This window comes from Oncorhynchus kisutch, linkage group LG6 (assembly GCF_002021735.2).
Source record: "Oncorhynchus kisutch isolate 150728-3 linkage group LG6, Okis_V2, whole genome shotgun sequence".
Classification (NCBI taxonomy): domain Eukaryota; kingdom Metazoa; phylum Chordata; class Actinopteri; order Salmoniformes; family Salmonidae; genus Oncorhynchus; species Oncorhynchus kisutch.
The window spans coordinates 22,369,497-22,391,649 of record NC_034179.2 but is presented as its reverse complement, the minus strand read 5'-3'; the positions used below and the strand labels follow the sequence as shown (position 1 = coordinate 22,391,649).

At 41.8% G+C, this 22,153-nt stretch overlaps 2 protein-coding genes across 6 annotated transcripts in view; one reads left to right on the top strand and one right to left on the bottom strand.

The window, feature by feature from the left end:
- Positions 1–63: 63 nt before the first annotated feature.
- Positions 64–9,450, bottom strand: LOC109892519 (BTB/POZ domain-containing adapter for CUL3-mediated RhoA degradation protein 3). Of its 4 annotated transcripts, none has more exons than XR_004210222.1 (8): positions 8,947–9,448; positions 4,670–4,883; positions 4,261–4,430; positions 4,033–4,119; positions 3,869–3,921; positions 2,779–2,974; positions 2,364–2,635; positions 64–2,328 (listed from the first exon to the last, which is right to left on the bottom strand). XR_004210222.1 is itself a non-coding variant. In XM_031826397.1 (8 exons), the coding sequence occupies exons 1-7, from the start codon at positions 8,947–8,949 to the stop codon at positions 2,417–2,419; spliced, it is 942 nt and encodes a 313-aa protein (XP_031682257.1). In that variant the 5' UTR covers positions 8,950–9,450; the 3' UTR covers positions 64–2,363; positions 2,399–2,416. The 4 variants fall into 4 exon arrangements, 3 of the variants coding, with proteins under 3 accessions (XP_031682257.1, XP_020340695.1, XP_020340696.1); XM_031826397.1 differs by having other exon boundaries at positions 64–2,363; positions 2,399–2,635; positions 8,947–9,450; XM_020485106.2 differs by having other exon boundaries at positions 64–2,635; positions 8,947–9,446.
- Positions 9,451–12,109: 2,659 nt separating this feature from the next.
- Positions 12,110–22,153, top strand: part of cry5 (cryptochrome circadian regulator 5) — a 10,284-nt gene continuing 240 nt past the window's right edge. The window contains exons 1-10 of one of the 2 annotated variants that reach the window (XM_020485098.2): positions 12,110–12,245; positions 12,682–12,914; positions 13,218–13,412; positions 13,669–13,787; positions 14,525–14,679; positions 14,906–15,046; positions 15,186–15,353; positions 15,605–15,745; positions 18,009–18,160; positions 20,751–20,974. In XM_020485098.2, the coding sequence (XP_020340687.1) occupies positions 12,700–12,914; positions 13,218–13,412; positions 13,669–13,787; positions 14,525–14,679; positions 14,906–15,046; positions 15,186–15,353; positions 15,605–15,745; positions 18,009–18,160; positions 20,751–20,974 (1,510 nt within the window). In that variant the 5' untranslated portion in view covers positions 12,110–12,245; positions 12,682–12,699. Of the gene's footprint in view, positions 12,246–12,681; positions 12,915–13,217; positions 13,413–13,668; positions 13,788–14,524; positions 14,680–14,905; positions 15,047–15,185; positions 15,354–15,604; positions 15,746–18,008; positions 18,161–20,750; positions 22,135–22,153 lie in introns of those variants that run through there. The other variant, XM_031826392.1, reaches the window with a different exon arrangement.

The window sequence follows — 22,153 nt, the reverse complement described above, 5'->3', positions numbered from 1 at the left end:
GTGTCATCATTTGTATACTTTCTCACAAACATGCTGTACCATATTTACATTAAAACCAACTAGTGTATTCATAAATATCTTTATTGTAAGAAATGTTAAATACAGTGCAAAAGACAATCCTTTCCCAGGTAAAATAGTGTTAAATTGTGACATTATTTGCTGTCTGGATGTGCTTGGTTTAATTTCTTGCCATCGGTCTTCCAAACAAGTTGTCTTATAACGTCGACCCTCAATGAATTATTGTAACAAGAAGCAATAACATCCATTTCATTACACATCCAGCATCTCAAAAGGTTCTTTAGGATGCCAAAAAAAATAATTAATCCATGACTACAGTATAAAAGGTGGGTGTATTCACACCACTTACAATTCAGGGGTGGGTTGTAACATATTGCTCTGGGGTAAAGTTCCCCTAGGCAAATATCTAGGGTCAGCTTCCCAACCCTTATCCATTAGTGGATAAACAAAACTGACCCAAGATCAGCATCTAGGGGTAACTTCAACAACTTAGCACACTTTGTGTCTTTGTACACAACACCCTCTGCTGGATGAAATGAGAACATACAAAAAATAGAACCACCAAATTTCTAAAACATGATAAAATGCAGTTTGCATATTTGAAAAATGAAAGGAGAGCCGCACACTCTAGGAGCTCAGATGCAATAATTTTATAACCTAATATCCAACGTTTGGACAGACAATGTTCTACTCTGCTAGCCAGCACCTCGTCTAAATAGGTACGTTTCTTTCGCCTCTAGATACAGTTTGCACATCACCAATTCAAGCTAATGAATATATTTGTCCTTCACTCCAACCCCAGTCGATGCATTGAACGGCTGTGGGTGGAGCAATGTCTACATAAGCGTGCAAATTAAAAACTCACAAAAGCTCTGACAAAGGGCCTTGAGGACAATACATAAAGCTTAATAAAGAACAGTCACACTAGCAAGAGCAGCGTACAGGTTTCTTTTCTCTCTCATAAAACATCTCTAAAAACTGAAGTGGTAGGAAAAGGTATTGTTACACAGTGTATTACAATAATCACTGAAATTACAATTGACCTGAACTAGCTACTCTGTGACAATACATGAACTTCCAAGCAATGTTGTAGTGACATGATAAAGTAAATCAGATTGTAAGCTGCACTTACACCCACAGACTTAAGGCACAAGACCACAGATTTAAGGCACCAGATCTCCTACTGGACATGTCAACATTCATACAAAGATGAGACATACAAAACATATGGAAATACAGGGTCAAATAAGTCTTCTTTGACCACTGATAAAAATAACAGCTCTTATGAAGGGTTTAGAAAACACTGATACAGCCATTTGGGACAACACACAAACTAACACCCAAACCATGCTCTACTTAAGCAATAAGGCATGAGGGGGTGTGGTATATTGGCCATATACCACAAACCCCTGAGGTGCTTTATTGCTATTATAAACTGGTTGCCAACGTAATTAGAGTAAAAATAAATGTTTTGTCATACCCGTGGTATACGGTCTGATATACCATGGCTGTCAGCCAATCAGCATTCAGGGCTCGAACCACCCAGTTTATAATCATGATTAGAGACTGGCAAAAGTTCATAAGTGGCTGTGATGCAGAAGCACAGAGGTCACTTGTGGTCAATGTCAAGGATATGAGATTACTTGTGGGTATTGTGTGATTGCACTTGTTCTGTCAGTGATGGGTAATAGTCACTGCGGATACTGACAATGTTGGTTGGCTTACTGGTGGCGATAATGTTGGTTGGTTGGCTGGTATAGTTAGTGGTGGCGATAATGTTGGTTGGTTGGCTGGTATAGTTAGTGGTGGCGATAATGTTGGTTGGTTGGCTGGTATAGTTAGTGGTGGCGATAATGTTGGTTGGCTGGTATAGTTAGTGGTGGCGATAATGTTGGTTGGCTGGTATAGTTAGTGGTGGCGATAATGCTGATTGGCTGGTATAGTTAGTGGTGGCGATAATGTTGGTTGGCTGGTATAGTTAGTGGTGGCGATACTGTTGGTTGGCTGGTATAGTTAGTGGTGGCGATAATGTTGGTTGGCTGGTATAGTTAGTGGTGGCGATAATGCTGATTGGCTGGTATAGTTAGTGGTGGCGATAATGTTGGTTGGCTGGTATAGTTAGTGGTGGCGATACTGTTGGTTGGCTGGTATAGTTAGTGGTGGCGATAATGTTGGTTGGCTGGTATAGTTAGTGGTGGCGATACTGTTGGTTGGCTGGTATAGTTAGTGGTGGCGATAATGTTGGTTGGCTGGTATAGTTAGTGGTGGCGATAATGTTGGTTGGCTGGTATAGTTAGTGGTGGCGATAATGTTGGTTGGCTGGTATAGTTAGTGGTGGCGATAATGTTAGTTGGCTGGTATAGTTAGTGGTGGCGATAATGTTAGTTGGCTGGTATAGTTACTGGTGGTGGTGGGTGCGGTCATCAGGGCGTTTGATGTGAATGCGTCGCACCCTCTCGATGAGTTCCCGTTCCTCGTCCTCATCCAGGTGATGGGATCGGCCTGCAGCGCCCCCTGTAGCCTCCAGTAGAGCGTTGTCTGGACCACGCCCGTCCTGAGACTCATACAGCAGGATGTTGAGTGTCTCCTCATAGATACGAGCCTCTGGGAACTCCACCTGAGGAAAGACTATACTGCTTCGACCACACTAGGTACAAATACAAGGTTTCTCACTGACAGGAGACTAGTCTATGCTTTTGCCAGAGCAAGCAACATTCATATCATACATTTTCTGTGTTCTTGCTGTGGGAAACCAATTACCTTGGTTTGCTTCTTCTCTGTGGCATAGACTATGGAGGTACAGCACACCTCAGCGATCTTACGGCCCTGCCCATAGAATGACCAGCAGCAGATCTCATCCCCGATCACGTCCTTGATGAAGAGCACACGTCCGTTGAACCGCAGAGAGAGCTTGTCAAACAGCTCTATGTTTTTCAGCATGTTGTCATCGGAGTTGCTGTGAAAAGGTAATGACACCAGATGTTAATGTATGGTTGTCAATCGGTTTAAATCGCTATACACAACTGTTCTGGGGCTTGATCACTTACATCTCGTGGTCTTGACTCTGATTTTCAGATTGGGATGAAAAGTTTAACATTAGCTGTTTGGATTCATATAATGCGGCCCGGCATAATTGTTTCATCTGTCGGGAAGAATTACAACAAGTACCGCATACTGTGTCTAGAGATGGCAGAAGAGGCTCAGGGACTGTTCTTAACCACTGCCAAGATGGGGTGGCTTTTCATGCTCTTTTCAGCAGCTGTTGCATCACCCAGGTGGGTGCTACATGTTCCTCAATGGAGGACCGGGCCCTATGGAGGATACTGATAATGTTGGTTGGCTGGTATAGTTACTGGTGGTGATAATGTTGGTTGGCTGGTATAGTTACTGATGGTGATAATGTTGGTTGGCTGGTATAGTTACTGGTGGTGATAATGTTGGTTGGCTGGTATAGTTACTGGTGGTGATAATGTTTGTTGGCTTACTGGTGGTAAAAATCTGACCGTCGGAGAAGCAAATGTGGTGCACTGATGAAGAGCTCCGGGCCTGTTTGTCAGACTGTCTTTGGTACAGCCAGTGAGAAACATAGACGCTCCCTCCGCTGGAGCTACACTGTCTTTCCAATTCAAAGTGCCTCAACTCCCAGCCATTTAGCAAAAGCCAAAAAGAAACATTTAATCTCCATCAATTTAAGTTTAACTTTTTATGCACATTGATATTATTTTCTGTAATGAAAAGTGCTATACAAGTTAATAATTGATACAATCCCCTTCACACATACATTTAAGAAACACAGTGATGTGCTCATTATAAGTATTTTCCCCACAATCATATGCAATGTTTAGCTTGCCTGGTGTAAGAGTACTTGTTGTTGCTCCTGTTGTATAACAGCTTGACTGTGGGCTGTAATACAAAATTAAAAGACAGAGGCAGTCAGTGTTGAGAAACAAACAGAATACAATATTGTGACATGTCTGTCTAATCATACATGTAAATTGTGATTTTTCTTTTAACCTTGTTGGAGGTAGATATGAGTCTCTGTTCTTCCTTTGATGAAGTGACCAAGGGCACTTTACAGAAGGGCTCATACATATCTTTGTTCTGAACGCATGGAGGAAAACAGGACACAAATAATTCAATGATGGCATGATGGGCCACACAAGCACACAGAGAAGGAGAGACACCAAGAGAGAGATTAATTACAGGTAAGAGTTTACAGTATGTTAAGGTGATACACAATACCTGTAAGGCAGCATGGCACTCGTCAGCTAACCCCTGCACCAGGTAATATTTGGCCTCTGCCAGGAGCTCTTCCACCTCTCTCCGGATCTCAGGCAGAGGTACAGCACCATCACGCAGGTAGTTCAGAATGGTCCCAAAGTGCTTCCCACACCTGTCAATAAGGATCCAGCCTGCAGCAGAGGACAGGGCTCATTACATTGAGAAGTGGCAGAGACAACAGAGTGGAGATAGTAGACTGTGCGTCTTCATATAGCGTCATCTCAGAAGACATGATGGGAGGCATGCAAGGGCAGCTAGCCTGGGAGAATCGTATCCTATGCAGCATGAAGGAACATGGAGTGCCAAGACTTGGCAGTGGACAAAGGTTTGGGAAACCCTTGGTGCAGTCAACCCATGTCATCATCAATACCTTCGCTGTCTGTGAGAACCTCCATCCTACCGCTGAACATGGCCTTGAGCATGGTGTCCTGCTTGGTGAGTGTCTGCATGGTGGTGTAGTAGAGCGCCCCGCCCACGTTCAGCTTCACATACTTCGAGCTGGGGCAGGAGCCCTTGAATGAGGTGGTACGGGTTGTAGACGCAGGCAACGCCGAGCTCACCGCACTTACTCCTGACATCTCTTCCTGTGAGTCAAAACAGTCCAAATTTAAGTCATTAGCTACAATGATGGACTTCACAGCTGATATCAATCAGGCACCCCGAATAAATTGCAAGTATTGCTTTCTGTGTTTAACTAACGTTAGTAGTTAGATTCCGTTAGTTAGCTAGTTAACATGAAACTGCCATAAGCAAACAAGAAAACGCTCACCCAGAGGTGGCGCTCCTAGTAGCCGAGGACTTTAATGTAGGGAAACTTAAATCAGTTTTACCAAATTTCTATCAGCATGTTAAATGTGCAACCAGAGGGAAAATAACTCTCAACCACCTATACTCCACACACAAAGATGCATACAAAGCTCTCCCTCGCCCTCCATTTGGCAAATCTGACCATAATTCCATTCTCCTCAATCCTGTTAACAAGCAAAAATTTAACCAGGAAGCACCCGTGACTAGATCAACAAAAAAGTGGTCAGATGAAGCAGATGCTAAGCTACAGGACTGTTTTTCTAGCACAGACTGGAATATGTTCCGGGATTCCTCCAATGGCATTGAGGAGTACACCACATCAGTCATTGACTTCATCAATAAGTGCATCGATGACGTCGTCCCCACAGTGACCATACGTACATACCCCAACCAGAAGCCATGGATTACAGGCAGCATCCACACTGAGCTAAAGGCTAGAGCTGCCGCTTTTAAGGAGCGGGACTCTAACCCGGAAGCTTATAAGAAATCCCGCTATGCCCTCTGACAAACCATTAAACAGGCAAAGCATCAATACAGGACTAAGATCGAGTTGTACTACACCGGCTCTGACACTCGTCGGATGTGGCAGGGCTTGCAAACCATTAGACTACAAAGGGAAGCACAACCGAGAGCTGCCCAGTGACACGACACGAGTGTGATCATGCTCTCCAGAGCCGAAGTGAGTAAGACCTTTAGACAGGTCAACATTCACAAGGCCGCAGGGCCAGACGGATTATCAGGACGTGTACTGCGAGCATGCGCTGACCAACATGCAAGTGTCTTCACTGACATTTTCAACCTCTCCCTGTCCGAGTGTGTAATAGCAACATGTTTTAAGCAGACCACCATAATGCCTTGCCAAAGCACACCATGACGGTCGTGAAGTGGGCACGACAAAATCGATTCCCCCTCAGGAGACTGAAAAGATTCGGCACGGGTCCTCAGATCCTCAAAAGGTGCTACAGCTGCACCATCGAGAGCATCCTGACTTGTTGCATCACTGCCTGGTATGGCAACTGCTCAGCCTCCGACCGCAAGGCACTACAGATGGTAGTGCGAACGGCCCAGTACATCACTGGGTCCAAGCTTCCTGCCATCCAGGACCTCTATACCAGGCGGTGTCAGAGGAAGGCCCTAATAATTGTCAAAGACTCCACCACCCTAGTCATAGACTGTTCTCTCTGCTACCACACGGCAAGCGGTACCGGAGCGCCAAGTCTAGGTCCAAGAAGCTTCTAAACAGCTTCTACCCCCAAACCATAAGACTCCTGAACATCTAGTCAAATGGCTACCTAAACTATTTGCATTGACCCCCCCTCCCCTCTCTACACCACTCTGTTGTCATCTATGCATAGTCACTTTAATTAAATCTACCTACAGTGAGGAAAAAAAGTATTTGATCCCCTGCTGATTTTGTAAATTTGCCCACTGACAAAGAAATGATCAGTCTATAATTTTAATGGTAGGTTTATTTGAACAGTGAGACAGAATAACAACAAAAAAATCCAGAAAAATATGTAAAAAAATAAAAAAATAAATTTGCATTTTAATGAGGGGAAATAAGTATTTCATCCCCTCTCAAATCAGAAAGATCTCTGGCTCCCAGGTGTCTTTTATACAGGTAACGAGCTGAGATTAGGAGCACACTCTTAAAGGGAGTGCTCCTAATCTCAGTTTATTACCTGTATGTAAGACACCTGTCCACAGAAGCAATCAATCAATCAGATTCCAAACTCTCCACCATGGCCAAGACCAAAGAGCTCTCCAAGGATGTCAGGGACAAGATTGTAGACCTACACAAGGCTGGAATGGGCTACAAGACCATCGCCAAGCAGCTTGGTGAGAAGGTGACAACCGTTGGTGTGATTATTTGCAAATGGAAGAAACACAAAAGAACTGTCAATCTCCCTCGGCCTGGGGCTCCATGCAAGATCTCACCTCGTGGAGTTGCAATGATCATGAGAACGGTGAGGAATCAGCCCAGAACTACACGGGAGGATCTTGTCAATGATCTGAAGGCAGCGGGGACCATAGTCACCAAGAAAACAATTGGTACGCCGAGAAGGGCTGAAATCCTGCAGCGCCCACAAGGTCCCCCTGCTCAAGAAAGCACATATACATGCCCGTCTCAAGTTTGCCAATGAACATCTGAATGATTCAGAGGACAACTGGGTGAAAGTGTTGTGGTCAGATGAGACCAAAATGGAGCTCTTTGGCATCAACTCAACTCGCCGTGTTTGGAGGAGGAGGAATGCTGCCTATGACCCCAAGAACGCCATCCTCACCGTCAAACATGGAGGTGGAAACATTATGCTTTGGGGGTGTTTTTCTGCTAAGGGGACAGGACAACCTCACCACATCAAAGGGACGATGGACGGGGCCATGTACCGTCAATTCTTGGGTGAGAACCTCCTTCCCTCAGCCAGGGCATTGAAAATGGGTCGTGGATGGGCATTCCAGCATGACAATGACCCAAAACACACGGCCAAGGCAACAAAGGAGTGGCTCAAGAAGAAGCACATTAAGGTCCTGGAGTGGCCTAGCCAGTCTCCAGACCTTAATCCCATAGAAAATCTGTGTAGGGAGCTGAAGGTTCGAGTTGCCAAAAGTCAACCTCGAAACCTTAATGACTTGGAGAAGATCTGCAAAGAGGAGTGGGACAAAATCCCTCCTGAGGTGTGTGCAAACCTGATGGCCAACTACAAGATACGTCTGACCTCTGATTGTCAACAAGGGTTTTGCCACTAAGTCATGTTTTGCAGAGGGTTCAAATACTTATTTCCCTCATTAAAATGCAAATCAATTTATAACATTGTTGACATGCGTTTTTCTGGATTTTTGTTGTTATTCTGTCTCTCACTGTTCAAATAAACTTACCATAAAAACATTAGACTGATCATTTCTTTGTCAGTGGGCAAACGTACAAAATCAGTAGGGGATCAAATACTATTTTCCCTCACTGTTAATTAAATTAATCGGTGGACTCGCTCATTGACTCTGTACCAGCATCCCCCTGTGTATATATATATAAATTTTTTATTGCTGCTCTTTAATTACTTTTATCCGTAATTTTTTCAACTGCACTGTTTGTTAGGGGCTCATAAGTATGCATTTCACTGGAAGGTCTACTACACCTGTTGTATTCGGCGCAGGTGACTAATACATTTTGATGACAGGCTAGCAGGTTAGACTTCAAAACCCATACATATGGGTGCCATCATAACTAGCTAGCTAGTTTGTTTGAAACTCAGTTTATAACAAGCCAAAAAAATACAGAACAAACCCGGTTCTTAAACTAGGGTAAATAGTTAGCCAACAATAATATATATGGGGCCAATGACAAGTCTAACCTGCTAACGTTAGCTTGTCATCAAAAGTTCAAAGCCGTTTCATGTTAACTAACGTTAGCTAGCAAGCGGAATCTAACTACTAGTTAAACACAGAAAGCAATACTTACACTACAGCTACTGAATAGTTATCTAGCCATTTATCTGGATCTAACTTGCTAACTCTGGTCTGGCTAGCTGACTTTATGTGAATGCTAGCTAGCCTTGAAAGCTCCTTTTTTAGGGACCTCCGCTAGCAAATCCATTGTTTTACCAAGACGGTTGGCTAGCTAGCTAACAGTTAGCTACACAGCTAGCTAAATTACATCGTTACTGTGGTTCCAGGTTGTCAAGAATTCCCCTAGACAAAAGCCTAGCTAACTACATCCTGTAGATTAACCGTTACATAGCTATCTAGTCGTGTGTGTACTTTAACATTATCTTAATAGTCGAATCGCCCAGTTACTAGTTAACGTTAGTTAGCCGGATATAAAAATACAACAAAAAAACGTACCATAGGACCCGGTCAGTCAGCCTGGAAACAAAGTTTGCTGACTAGATCGTGTTAAATTCAGATTTATATGGTAACGTTATATTGACGTTCGCACATTTTACTATTCGGGATGGAAACAGGATCACCCAAAAACTGAACTACAAAAAAATAAAAAACGAATCATACAACTTTCTGTTAAAAATAAAAACGAATCTGAGATGGGAGGGTGGGCCGTCTTCCGTTGCCAGTAGTCTACCACTTTCAAGTCTTAAATAGCCGCAGCCACAATAATGTCCAGTTGTTTGACTTCTTTGAGACTGGAGCCGTACAGTTTATAATTGTGCCAATGAACGCCACAAAATCCAAGCCTGTCAGAACATATTTACTACAGGCTGTGCTACATCCATTACGATATCTCCACTAACGTCGCTTGTATTCTCAACTCTTTCAATTCCATCCGCATTCGATTGAACGCTCTAATGTATGCCACCTCAATCTCCTTCACCCTTACAAGGCACAAATCAAATGTATTTATATAGCCCTTCGTACATCAGCTGATATCTCAAAGTGCTGTACAGAAACCCAGCCTAAAACCCCAAACAGCAAGCAATGCAGGTGTAGAAGCACGGTGGCTAGGAAAAACTCCCTCGAAAGGCCAAAACCTAGGAAGAAACCTAGAGAGGAACCAGGCTATGTTTGGGTGGCCAGTCCTCTTCTGGCTGTGCCGGGTGGAGATTATAACAGAACATGGCCAAGATGTTCAAATGTTCATAAATGACCAGCATGGTAGAATAATAATAAGGCAGAACAGTTGAAACTGGAGCAGCAGCACGGCCAGGTGGACTGGGGACAGCAAGGAGTCATCATGTCAGGTAGTCCTGAGGCATGGTCCTAGGGCTCAGGTCCTCCGAGAGAGAGAAAGAGAGAATTAGAGAGAGCACGCTTAAATTCACACAGGACACCGAATAGGACAGGAGAAGTACTCCAGATATAACAAACTGACCCTAGCCCCCCGACACAAACTATTGCAGCATATATACTGGAGGCTGAGACAGGAGGGGTCAGGAGACACTGTGGCCCCATCCGAGGACACCCCCAGACAGGGCTAAACAGGAAGGATATAACCCCACCCACCCACACCAGGAACATGACCCCAACACAATTGCAACACCGATCGTCCATCTATACACCATTCTTCAGCATACTCCGTCCGTCTGCACACACTTGAAACATGGCCAAATCCTTAAACATTTTTACAAAGCTGTATACATAACCAATCTTTGCGTAGATAGGTGCTCTTTATAAAACATTTAAAAAACAGGGCTGACATACTTATTTGTCTCCATTCACCCAGCGGGTCAGACACCGGGCACCAACCACAAGAATCCTCTTCAGGTATTCAACCTGAACATCCGTCGTTACTCCTGAAATGACTCCTTTGATGGGTGCTTGGCTCCGAAGTTTAAAGCACAATACTTCTGTTGTTCGGATTCTTGTGATGCCCACTGCAATCTTCCTCTTTTCTTCAGAAATATCATTAGTCAAAATAAGACCACGCCTGGTCACTCTGATAGACAACTTTTCCCAGCGCATACTTCACATTTTCCAACACCTCAAACGGGCATCATTACCCAATTACCCAATAAACGCATCCCACCAAGAAACAATGTATTATCATTTATAAACGTATCCTACACTCCAATTTCAGACTATTCCCTTTTCTGTTAAATTTTTTACACTGCTGCAGTAGTGATGCGTGGGTAAAAATCACAGAGGAAGCCAGAAAAAAAGCCATATTACTATCTCTGTTGTGATAAATGTGTTTGCTCTATAAATCCTGTTAATTCATATGCCCTGCGACAGTGTTATATAGGCCTAAGGCCGAGACAATAAGACCGTGGCAGAATAAATTCAACCACATCTTTGTTTTGCCACAAAACTGGATAGCAACCTCTGTCTGGTTCAGTCCACAAAGCATATTGCATGTAACAGACAGTTAGTTTATTTGTCCCGTTTTCGAGAAGACCCTCTCAGAGGGAATGGATGTGGCCACTATGCAGAGTCTATCTGTCATGACTTTAGTAAGCAGTGGGTAGACAGAGGCCTTGTTCTTCCACCAGCTCAGAGGATCTGCAGATCTTTGGAGGAGGGGCTCCTCCAAATAGGATCAGACCTCCATTATGGCATCTGCTGAGGGATTCCTTTGTGCTGCATCCCCAGTTACTCTCTCATCAAAAAGCATCCAAACAGCAGACGTATGTGGCACTACTGCTGGTGCTTCTGCTCGTCTGATCCCTCTTCTTCCTGTTGTCCTGGTGCCTGAGCCAGCTGACTGCTGAGGCTGTCCCTCCCTGTTATTCCCTGCTGCTGAGGTTACTCAAATTGTACCTTTTGTAATGACCACCCAGAAATGGTGCTGCATCTTTTTCTGGTATTGTATTCTTTTTCTGGCATTGAAAACTGTGTCAAGAAATCAGTAGATTTATAATTGAACACATTTATGAAGATTTTACACTATTGTGGAGAGATGTACTGCTTGGATTCTTTACCTATGATAGAAATAAGCTGAAACTATTTTATGTAATTAATTAAATTATTCTTTTGGCCAGATTTCATATTCACAAATGTAAATTTACAAACAAAACACCACATTTTCTTACCTTACAAAAATAAATGTAACTATATTTTAAGACAATTAAATACTCTACTAACAAAAAAGCTGTTAGAATTCTAAGTGTATGTATGTCCCTTAAGGTCCTTGTGTAATGTGATATTGTACCCCCTAGCCCAATTGTCCTTTGTATACTATTTATATATACTTGTGTTCCAACATGTACTTCATGTATTGATTTGTTGTTAATAAAAAAAATGAATAAAAATAAAGTCCCAGAACTAGACAGAGGATGGCTCTTTGATGACCATGGGATGTTTAGCAGTAAACACTTGAGTTAAGGCCCTATCACTGAGTCCATTTATAAGGTCTGCTTCCGATTTTCTACCCTTCTCCAGAAGTGTGCACTTCCTTAGCATTTCGTTCACCTTATGCTTTGTCAATCTCGTGTTGCAATGGCTCGCTGCTATGTAGCTGCAACGGCGCCATCTAATGGAAAAGTAGCAACTACACAGCTTGGCAGTGCACCACACAACACGGACTGTCTCAATGATCTTATTGGCCAGAAACAACATCCATTTATTAGACCTACTTCTGATTGGCTGCTCACGGGTAGGACGTGTTGTGTTGGGTTTTGTAACTCTCTTTACGATTGATTACAAAACAAATTGTCAATATTTTCTACTGGTGCAGGCAAGACTGTATAAAGGTAAGTCTAGTTTTTAAAACTAGTTTCAAAGGCACAAAATAGTTATTTGAAAACGGACTGTTGTGCCATTTGTTTACATGAGAAAATTGAAATGATAAAACCGATAAATTGTATCTCAATTAGTTTACAATAGAATGTAGGCATAATCGAACCCATACAGAGACATTAAGTAGGCTACTTTTATTAAAATATTTTAAAGCCTAGATAGGTAACCTATGCTGGACACAGTGTTTACCTTTTGAAGTCCATTACATCCCATCAAGATATTGAAAGTAACCGAATTAGAGGACTACCAACTGCCATAAATGTCCAGCTAGGCTACACTACTCCCCCTCACTTTAGAACTACTTCTGACAGACATGTAAGGACAGAGGGAACCACTGGAGCAGAGCTTGAACTAACAATCCTGCCTCCTTGATTCGTTTATTCTTAAAAGGTAGGTCACCAAACAGGCATGGCTCATACTTGCATTCACTGGTTCCGCAAGGGGCTCCGACTGCACGACAATCCAGCACTTGTGGCTGCATTGCGGGACTGCAAGGAGATCTACCCTGTGTTTGTTCTGGACCCATGTGCCCCCAACAACGTCAAAATTGGCATCAACCGATGGAAGTTCCTCATAGGAGCCCTTAAAGACTTGGATTGCAGCCTGAGGAAACTCAATTCTAGGTAGGAATAAAAGGACATGATGTCCAATGCTATTTCAGTTGCTTAGTGGATATGTTGTGTTGATGGGACTGGGTACTGTTGAAGCAAAACACTTTTTTTGGTAATGGATCAATAAAGATGCATGTATTGTTTTGGTTAGTTAATGTAAGGAGTGGATAAAGAAATGAGATATGGTGTCTCTTCTTGGCTGTTTGTTGTGTGGTGATCCCAGATGGATCCCTACTGGTATTCTATTGTTGTGTGCTTCTAAAAAAATCTACAGTTAGTGAAGTAAAAAGTGCTGGTGGGGTCTCCACTCTCCAGGCTGTTTGTGGTGAGAGGTAAGCCAGAGGAGGTCTTTCCTAAGCTGTTCCAGAAGTGGAAGGTGACGCGGTTGACATATGAGTATGACACAGAGCCCTTCAGCCTCCGCCGGGACAAGGAGGTGGTCCGGTTAGCTGAAGAGCACGGAGTAGAAATCATCTACAAAGTCTCCCACACACTCTACGACATAGACAGGTGAGCGATCCTTAACAAGTGTTTACTCTGTGCAGAGAAAGCTTATTGCCAACTTAGAAATTAATGAAACACAATAAGAATACAATTAAATGTGATTATTTTAATATGGAGACAGACATCTTAGAAAGAAATGCATGATGACACTGTCTTAATTGAAAAATGTCTGAATACATAAAATGAACACCATCACTCAAGTTGCAAGACTATCTTGGATGCAGCACTAATGATCTGTATCCCTGCCCTGTCATTCTTGTAGGATAATTGAAGAGAACAACGGGAAGGCTCCCCTGACCTACAATCGGCTGCAGACCCTTGTCAGTAGTATTGGTCCCCCCAAAAGGCCTATCCCCGCTCCAACCAGTGATGACATGAAGGGTAAGACCAAAAGGTCTTTTGGAATGGTTCTCCCATGTGAATATATTTGCCATGTCCCGATTGTCTACCTTTATGTCCTAAGCGTGCACTTGTTCACTTCCCTTCATGGATTTAAAATGTGTAAGAAATATGGTGGAAATTTCCTCTAGCCCATGCTTAGGCCAAAACCAATCCAACGCTTTTAACTTTGTGAGGAAGAGTGTATAAGGGTTGAAAATTCCAAATTTGGGCACTGATAAGCGACAAGAAGTTGCCCCCATCTTCTTTGAGTCATAAAAGTGCATTGAAATGACTTAGGAACTGTTTACACTTTGGAGAGGTGTGTGGCCACTTGGGGACATCAGTTCATCCTCACTCAAACCTGTGTAATTATTTTTGTTATGTTGCACCTCCCCCACATTTAAGGAATATTTTTATCATGTTACTGAATGTATCCAGAGTATTTCAGATTTCGTTATCAACAAATGTGGCGAAAAGTACATTAAATGTAAAATGCTCATAAATTCAACAGTGTAATGTTTGGATTTAGTCTTGTATTAGGTCAACTGTTGTCATCCACTGTGGTCTAATAATTTCCCCATGATCTCCAAACTCTTCACTTTCAATTGCTACCATGCTTATGCAAATTATTTTCAGATTTCTGTAAGAAACATACATTATTTTAGCCCTATACAGATAACCCTTTACACTTGTGGGAATTGGCCTAACTTTTGCCTTTCTTCCTCACATTCAACTAGATGTAAAGACTCCGTGCTCAGAGAAACATGAGGAAAACTATGGCATCTCCACGTTAGAGAAGTTGTATCAGGATTCAGAGTCTTTGACTGAGGAGCTGTTCCCCGGTGGAGAGCAAGAGGCTCTGCTGAGACTGGACCAACACATGGAGAGAAAGGTACTCATGTCTTTTGGCAGCCATCTTGATTACTGGTACATGAGCAATGACAAGTGGGTGGAAGATGGAAAAACCCATTTTCCTTCCAACACATTGGTCAGTATTTAGACTTAAGGTTCCCACGCTTATCCCAGACTTTCATGTAAATCATTCATTGATGTCAATGGGGGAGTTGGTTAAATGGAATTTCTTATTTAATTTCTTTTCGTTATTTGGCGTCACCCAGGAATGGGTGTGTGGCTTTGAGAAACCACAGACGTCCCCAAACTCCCTGAGCCCCAGCACCACCGTCCTCAGCCCTTATATGACATTTGGCTGCCTGTCAGTACGCACCTTCTGGTGGAGTCTAACCGACGTCTACCAAGGGGTGAGTCTCTTCAAGCCTATCAATCAACTTCCATTGATGGGTAAGTGTTTTGCAGAGTTTGGTCATGCACAAGAATGGGAAGTCATATTGTGGAAAATGGAAAGTAATGTCTGACATTTTACTTTTGTGGGATTTGTAGAAGAAGCACTCCAAGCCTCCCGTCTCGCTGCATGGCCAGCTGCTGTGGAGAGAGTTCTTCTACACAGCCGGCCTGGGCATCCCCAACTTTGACAAGATGGAGGGAAACCCGGTGTGTACACAGGTGGACTGGGACAGCAACCCTGAGTATCTGGCTGCATGGGCAGAGGTAGGCCTGTAGAGCTCCTAACACATAGGGCCAGTTTTCCAGTCAGAGATTGTCTACTCCTGGACTAAAAAGCAAATAATGGAGATTTTCCAGTGATCATGCTTTTTAGTCCAGGGGAATAGGTTCAATCTGTGTCTGGGAACCAGACCATAAACCTCTGAAGAATAGAATTTCACTTAATCTGATGCTATAGTAAAGCATGACATTGTTGTTTATCAATCCACTCAATGTGTGCGTGTGTTGCTCTGCAGGCCAGGACTGGTTTCCCCTTCATCGATGCTATCATGACCCAGCTGAGGCAAGAGGGCTGGATCCACCACCTGGCCCGGCACGCCGTGGCCTGCTTCCTGACCAGAGGAGACCTGTGGATCAGCTGGGAGGAGGGCCAGAAGGTATGGACTACCATACCTTGCCGTTATGGATTATTGTTATTTATTAACGTCTACGGTATATAACCCCAAGTGGGTTTTAGCTGCATTCTTTAGCATGGCTTTAGCAAATCACAACTGTACTGCAATAATACAATAAATAATAATTGAACCCCCATTATGTATGCTGTAAATATAAGACATCTGATCATTTAAAATGCTTTTCAGTGAGGCAAATACAGTACCTCACAAGAAAAAGAAAAAAGACTATCTGCTCTTATTGCTGTTGGTACATTTACAATGTTCAAGTAGTGTAATGACATTTAAAAAGATTGATCAACAAGTCTGACCCCTTTATTGACAAGGTCCTCACTGCAGAGCATGGATGATGTAGTTGAATGTCCCAGCCTAGCCCACCAATCATTGATATTAGTCAAACCTGAACATTAAAGCTGGAATCCTTAATGGTGAAACCACCACATCCATTCCATCTTTAAATAATATTCATGTTCATGGATATAATCATTCACTTCCTGTTTGGTGACATGAATATGGCCTGGCACTGCAGTAAGTGTCATACATATCCAGCTACTGTTAATTGAAATGTATCACCAAGGGCAGCACATTTTTCATCCATCTTTAATTCATTCATCGTTACTGTAGGACACTTGGTCTGAAATGATGATAGGCCATATGAAATATTGATCATTGTCCACTGTGGTTGTTGAAAACACAGTGTACTGCAAATAATTATTCCAATAATGAGTTAGATGGTATAATTTGTCAGAGCCTAGTGGTTAGAGCGTTGGACTAGTAGCCGGAAGGTTGCAAGTTCAAACCCCCGAGCTGACAAGGTACAAATCTGTCGTTCTGCCCCCCGAACAGGCAGTTAACCCACTGTTCCTAGGCCGTCATTGAAAAATAAGAATTTGTTCTTAACTGACTTGCCTAGTTAAATAAAAAAATAAAAATCTATGAAATATAGCATTTCTCTCTTCTGGAGTCTAATTTGCATAGAAGAAAGAAACCACAGTGAATAGGCCTATGTACTGTACAGTCTAAGAACCTTTGTGAAACCGAAGTGTATCTACAGTTAGGGCCTGATGGCCATGTCGTCAGATGTTCTGCTCAAACAAGAGCTTTAACAATCATGCATTGCTTACATCATAATTATAATTCAGAAGTTATCCTGTCTCCCCTAAGAGAGCCGATTTGTGCCTCGTCTGTTACGTCCAACTTTTCAAGCTGAGGGACTTTTCTCTCTCGTGTCTAGTACGGAGTTGAATGGTTTAATGGAATAAAGTGACACGATTAGTCCTGCTCCATAGAGGATTGATATTTAAACCTGGCTCCTGCCCCATCCATTAATCACAGCACAACCATCCAACTCAAGTACTCTCTATTTGTTATGCTCTGTAAGGACAAGGTTATTACAGTGAAATCGTAATATAGAAAACCTTTTAATAATTGGTTTTAAAGTTCACACTGCCGTCTGAAAGCTGTATCTGTAGTTTTTACTGCCAATCAACATGTTACTAGTGTGTGTCTCAAATGGTTAACTTTCAATTGATAATTCAACAGTTATTTGGCAGACTTGTTTTGTAGAGTTTGAAACTTACTGTAGACTATTAGGTGCAATTCAGTGACAGCACAGGCTGTTAAAGCCAGATTTACACAAATATTGACACCCAAGTTCACCATACAGATATAGTGCCTTCAAAAAGTATTCATACCCCTAGACTTTTTCCACATTTTGTTACAGCCTGAATTTTAAATGGGTTAATGATACTCACCCATCTACACACACTGCCATAATGATAAATATTTGTTTTAACATTTATTGAAAAAATAAATACAGATATCTAATTTACATAAGTATTCATACTCCTGAATCAATGCTTTGCAGAAGCACCTTTGGCAGCGATTACAGCTGTGAGTCTTTCTGGGTAAGTCTAATAGCTTTGGACACCTGGATTGTGCAACATTTGCACATTATTCATTTGGGGCATAATCCCTATATATGCTCAACCATTCCTCATAAGTCTAATGAAAAGCACAATAACCAGATCAAAATGGTCATGTTTGGTAAGAATGAGGCTAAATGCTGAGATTAGAGGAGCAACTCAATACTTGAAAGTAGAGTCTCTTTTGAATGCATTGATCTGAAAATGTTGGCATCAATAGGCCTAATACAAGGTTTTGACACCATTTCAGAATATTTAGATGAACTTAGTTCTGACCACTGTATTATTGAGTTGATTCTCATTGGACCTTGTTTGCCTCACAGGTATTTGAGGAACTCTTATTGGATGGAGACTGGTCCCTGAATGCTGGGAACTGGCAGTGGCTCTCTGCTAGTACTTTCTTTCACCAGTTCTTCAGGGTCTACTCGCCCATCGTCTTTGGGAAGAAAACTGACAAAAACGGAGACTACATCAAGTAAGAACATTAACCCTTACCAAAGCCAGAATGTTAGATTTATTACCTTGTAATACCATAGCATCCAATTGTTTTGCTGTCACACGTGTTGATCAGAATTAGAGGTCGACCGATTATGATTTAATGCCGATACCGATTATTGGAGGACCAAAAAAAGCGGATACCGATTAATCAGACGATTTTTATATACAGTGGGGCAAAAAAGTATTTAGTCAGCCACCAATTGTGCAAGTTCTCCCACTTAAAAAGATGAGGCCTGTAATTTTCATCATAGGTACACTTCAACTATGACAGACAAAATGAGAAGAAAAAAAATACAGAAAATCACATTGTAGGATTTTTAATGAAGTTATTTGCAAATTATGGTGGAAAATAAGTATTTGGTCAATAACAAAAGTTTCTCAATACTTTGTTATATACCCTTTGTTGGCAATGACAGAGGTCAAACGTTTTCTGTAAGGTGTCTTTTATACTGATAACAAGTTCAAACAGGTGCCATTAATACAGGTAACGAGTGGAGGACAGAGGAGCCTCTTAAAGAAGAAGTTACAGGTCTGTGAGAGCCAGAAATCTTGCTTGTTTGTAGGTGACCAAATACTTATTTTCCACCATAATTTGCAAATAAATTCATTAAAAATCCTACAATGTGATTTTTCTGGATTTTTCCCCCCCAATTTTGTCTGTTTGTCTGTACCTATGATGAAAATTACAGGACTCATCTTTAAGTGGGAGAACTTGCACAATTGGTGGTTGACTAAATACTTTTTGCCCCACTGTATATGTAATAATGACAATTAGAACAATGAACACCAGAAATGAACACCAGAAAGCTAACATTTAAGTTCCTTGCTCAGAACATGAGAACATATGAAAGCTGGTGGTTCCTTTTAACATGAGTCTTCAATATTCCCAGGTAAGAAGTTTTAGGTTGTAGTTATTATAGGACTACTTCTCTCTATACCATTTGTATTTCATATACCTTTGACTATTGGATGTTCTAATAGGTCATAAACAGCGCAATGCTTGAAGCACAGCGAAGAGCTGCTGGCAAACGTAGTAAAGTGCTGTTTGAATTAATGCTTACGAGCCTGCTGCTGCCTACCACCGCTCAGTCAGATTGCTCTATCAAATCAGACTTAATTAGAATATAAACACACAGAAAAACAAGCCTTAGGTCATTAATATGGTCAAATCCGGAAACTATCTTTTCAAAAACAAAACGTTTATTCTTTCAGTGAAATACGGAACCGTTCCGTATTTTATCTAACGGGTGGCATCCCAAAGTCTAAATATTGCTGTTACATTGCTCAATGTTGTCATAATTACGTAGAATTCTGGCAAATTAGTTCGCAACGAGCCAGGGGCTCAAACTGTTGCATATACCCTGACTCTGCGTGCAATGAACGCAAGAGAAGTGACACAATTTCCCTAGTTTAATATTGCCTGCTAACATGAATTTCTTTTAACTAAATATGCAGGTTTAAAAATATATACTTCTGTCTGTTGATTTTAAGAAAGGCATTGATGTTCATAGTTAGGTACATTCGTGCAACGATTGTGCTTTTTTCGCAAATGCGCTTTTGTGAAATCATCCCCCATTTGGCAAAGTTTGCGGTCTTTGTTAGGAAGAAATTATCTTCACACAGTTTGCAACGAGCCAGGTGGCCCAAACTGCTGCATATACCCTGACTCTGTCGAACAGATCGCAAGAGAAGTGACAATTTCCCTAGTTAAAAGAAATTCATGTTAGCAGGCAATATTAACTAAATATGCAGGTTTAAAAATATATACTTGTGTATTGATTTTAAGAAAGGTGTTGATGTTAATGGTTAAGTACACATTGGCGCAACGACAGTGCTTTTTTCGCAAATGAGCTTGTGAAGTAGGCTGATTCAATGATAAATTAACAGGCACCGCATCGATTATATGCAACGCAGGACAAGCTAGATAAACTAGTGATTATGTTAAGATTGATTGTTTTTTTATAAGACACGTTTAATGCTAGCTGGCTCCTTGCTGCACTCGCATAAAAGGCAGTCAGCCTGCAATGTAATCGTCCATGATCGGTGTCCAAAAATGCAGATTACGAAAACTCGAAACCGGCCCTAATTAATTGGCCAACCTCTAATCTGAATCCTAAACTGGTAAGATATTTTTCAATTCATAAAAAGGGGCTGTCATAAGCTCTCAGTTCTATAATGGGGCAAAAATGGCAGCCACCTTGGTCAGGGAGAAATCCAAAACCAGTCTAATTGGAATGAATGAGAGTAAAGGCATAGGTGATACATTTCCTGCTTTTACTTATGCAGAAAAATAAAAAGGCATGTGATGTATCAAAGTGTAATGGAATTATAGTCACCCTAAAAGTCATTATAAATAATTTACAGGTTATACCCATTTATTCCAACCTTAACCCTAAAATATGTAAACAGACCATACATTTAAAAAAATGATTTGGAAAGCTGTGAGTCCGATTTATGATATGTTAATTGATGATTAACCACAACCAATCATGAACCTGTGCATTGTAGGAAGAACAACCCCCCCCCCCCCTTCAAGTTCTAACCAATCACAATCATCTGTGTTGTAGGAAATACCTACCCCACTTGAAGAAGTACCCAGCTCAGTACATCTACGAGCCGTGGAAGGCTCCCCGCAGCGTCCAGGAGGCAGCAGGGTGCATCGTAGGTAAGGACTACCCGCGGCCCATAGTGGAGCACGAGGTGATCAGCAAGAAGAACATCCAGAGGATGAAGGCAGCCTACGCAAAGAGATCCCCACATTCCAGTGATGAGTCACCCAGCAAGGAGAAAGGTTTGTTTCCCCTAGGTACAGCTATAGGATCAGCTTCTCCTAACCTTAACCATAGTATAGGATAACACAGAGCGCCATATTCTGACTTTGGATCTGCATGCTCAAACTTACATGCAAATCTCACATTGATATCAATAAATTATATGCGAAAGTCCAAGTTGTGCACATGGACCAAGTCAGAATATCACCCTGAATGCCTTACAAATTACTACTTAATCGCTAATACTGACAACTAACGTTACTGTTGATGAATGGACTAATTGTCGGTATTTAGGACAGGGACTGCAGATTAGCTGTTCCTTGTCCTAATAAACATGTACTGCTATATACTTGATGGAATGATTCATTGGAGCTCATTGTTTGCAATTAGGGATGTGACAAATGTACACATTTTCTTAGTGTTTAAACTGCCATTTATCATTAAAGCGTTTAATAAAAAATAAAAAAAACATCTAAACGCAGTCCTGGCTACCTACCCAACGGCACTCCCCTTACTGCTGTCCCCAATTCACTCAGTAATGATGGTATAAATGCAGTTTTAGGTTCTCTTTGTGCCTCTCCTCCATGTTCTCAGTACATGGGACTTCATGTCACACTTCTCATCAATATGATGACTCGTTGCAGAGTGTTCATAGACGTCCAACAATGGTGTTTGAGAGCAATCGTTGTAAATTTCTCCATCAGGTCTGTGGTGGTTTTTCGACATGGCATCTTGTAGTCTGGTTCTAGATATGCCATTAGGGTATTGAAGTAGACATCCTCTACCATTGACAATGGTTGCAATCATTGATTTTTTTCACTCTGTCCCTTATCCCACTGCTGCCAGCAACAGCATGGGTCTCACGGTGCACCAGTACTGCTACTGTAGCTCAATTCCCCCTCAAAGTTAGCATTTCATCACCTTCTCATTTAACTAAAGTATTGCCATACAGGACTTCGCTGCTGTCGCTTTCATGTCTCACTGCCATTTTCCCAACTAATAATGACAATGAGGTGTGTGGAGCGCTTTATCAGTGGCAAACAATTAGAAAGATGCATGTCATCTTCTATTTGCAGTATTGTTGTAGCATTATTTGCACACAAAATTCAAAACGTTGACAATCCCAAATTCATTTAAAACATCACACCCCTATTTGCTATGGTTTGAATTTATATAAATGGACTAACTCTTTCTCTTGC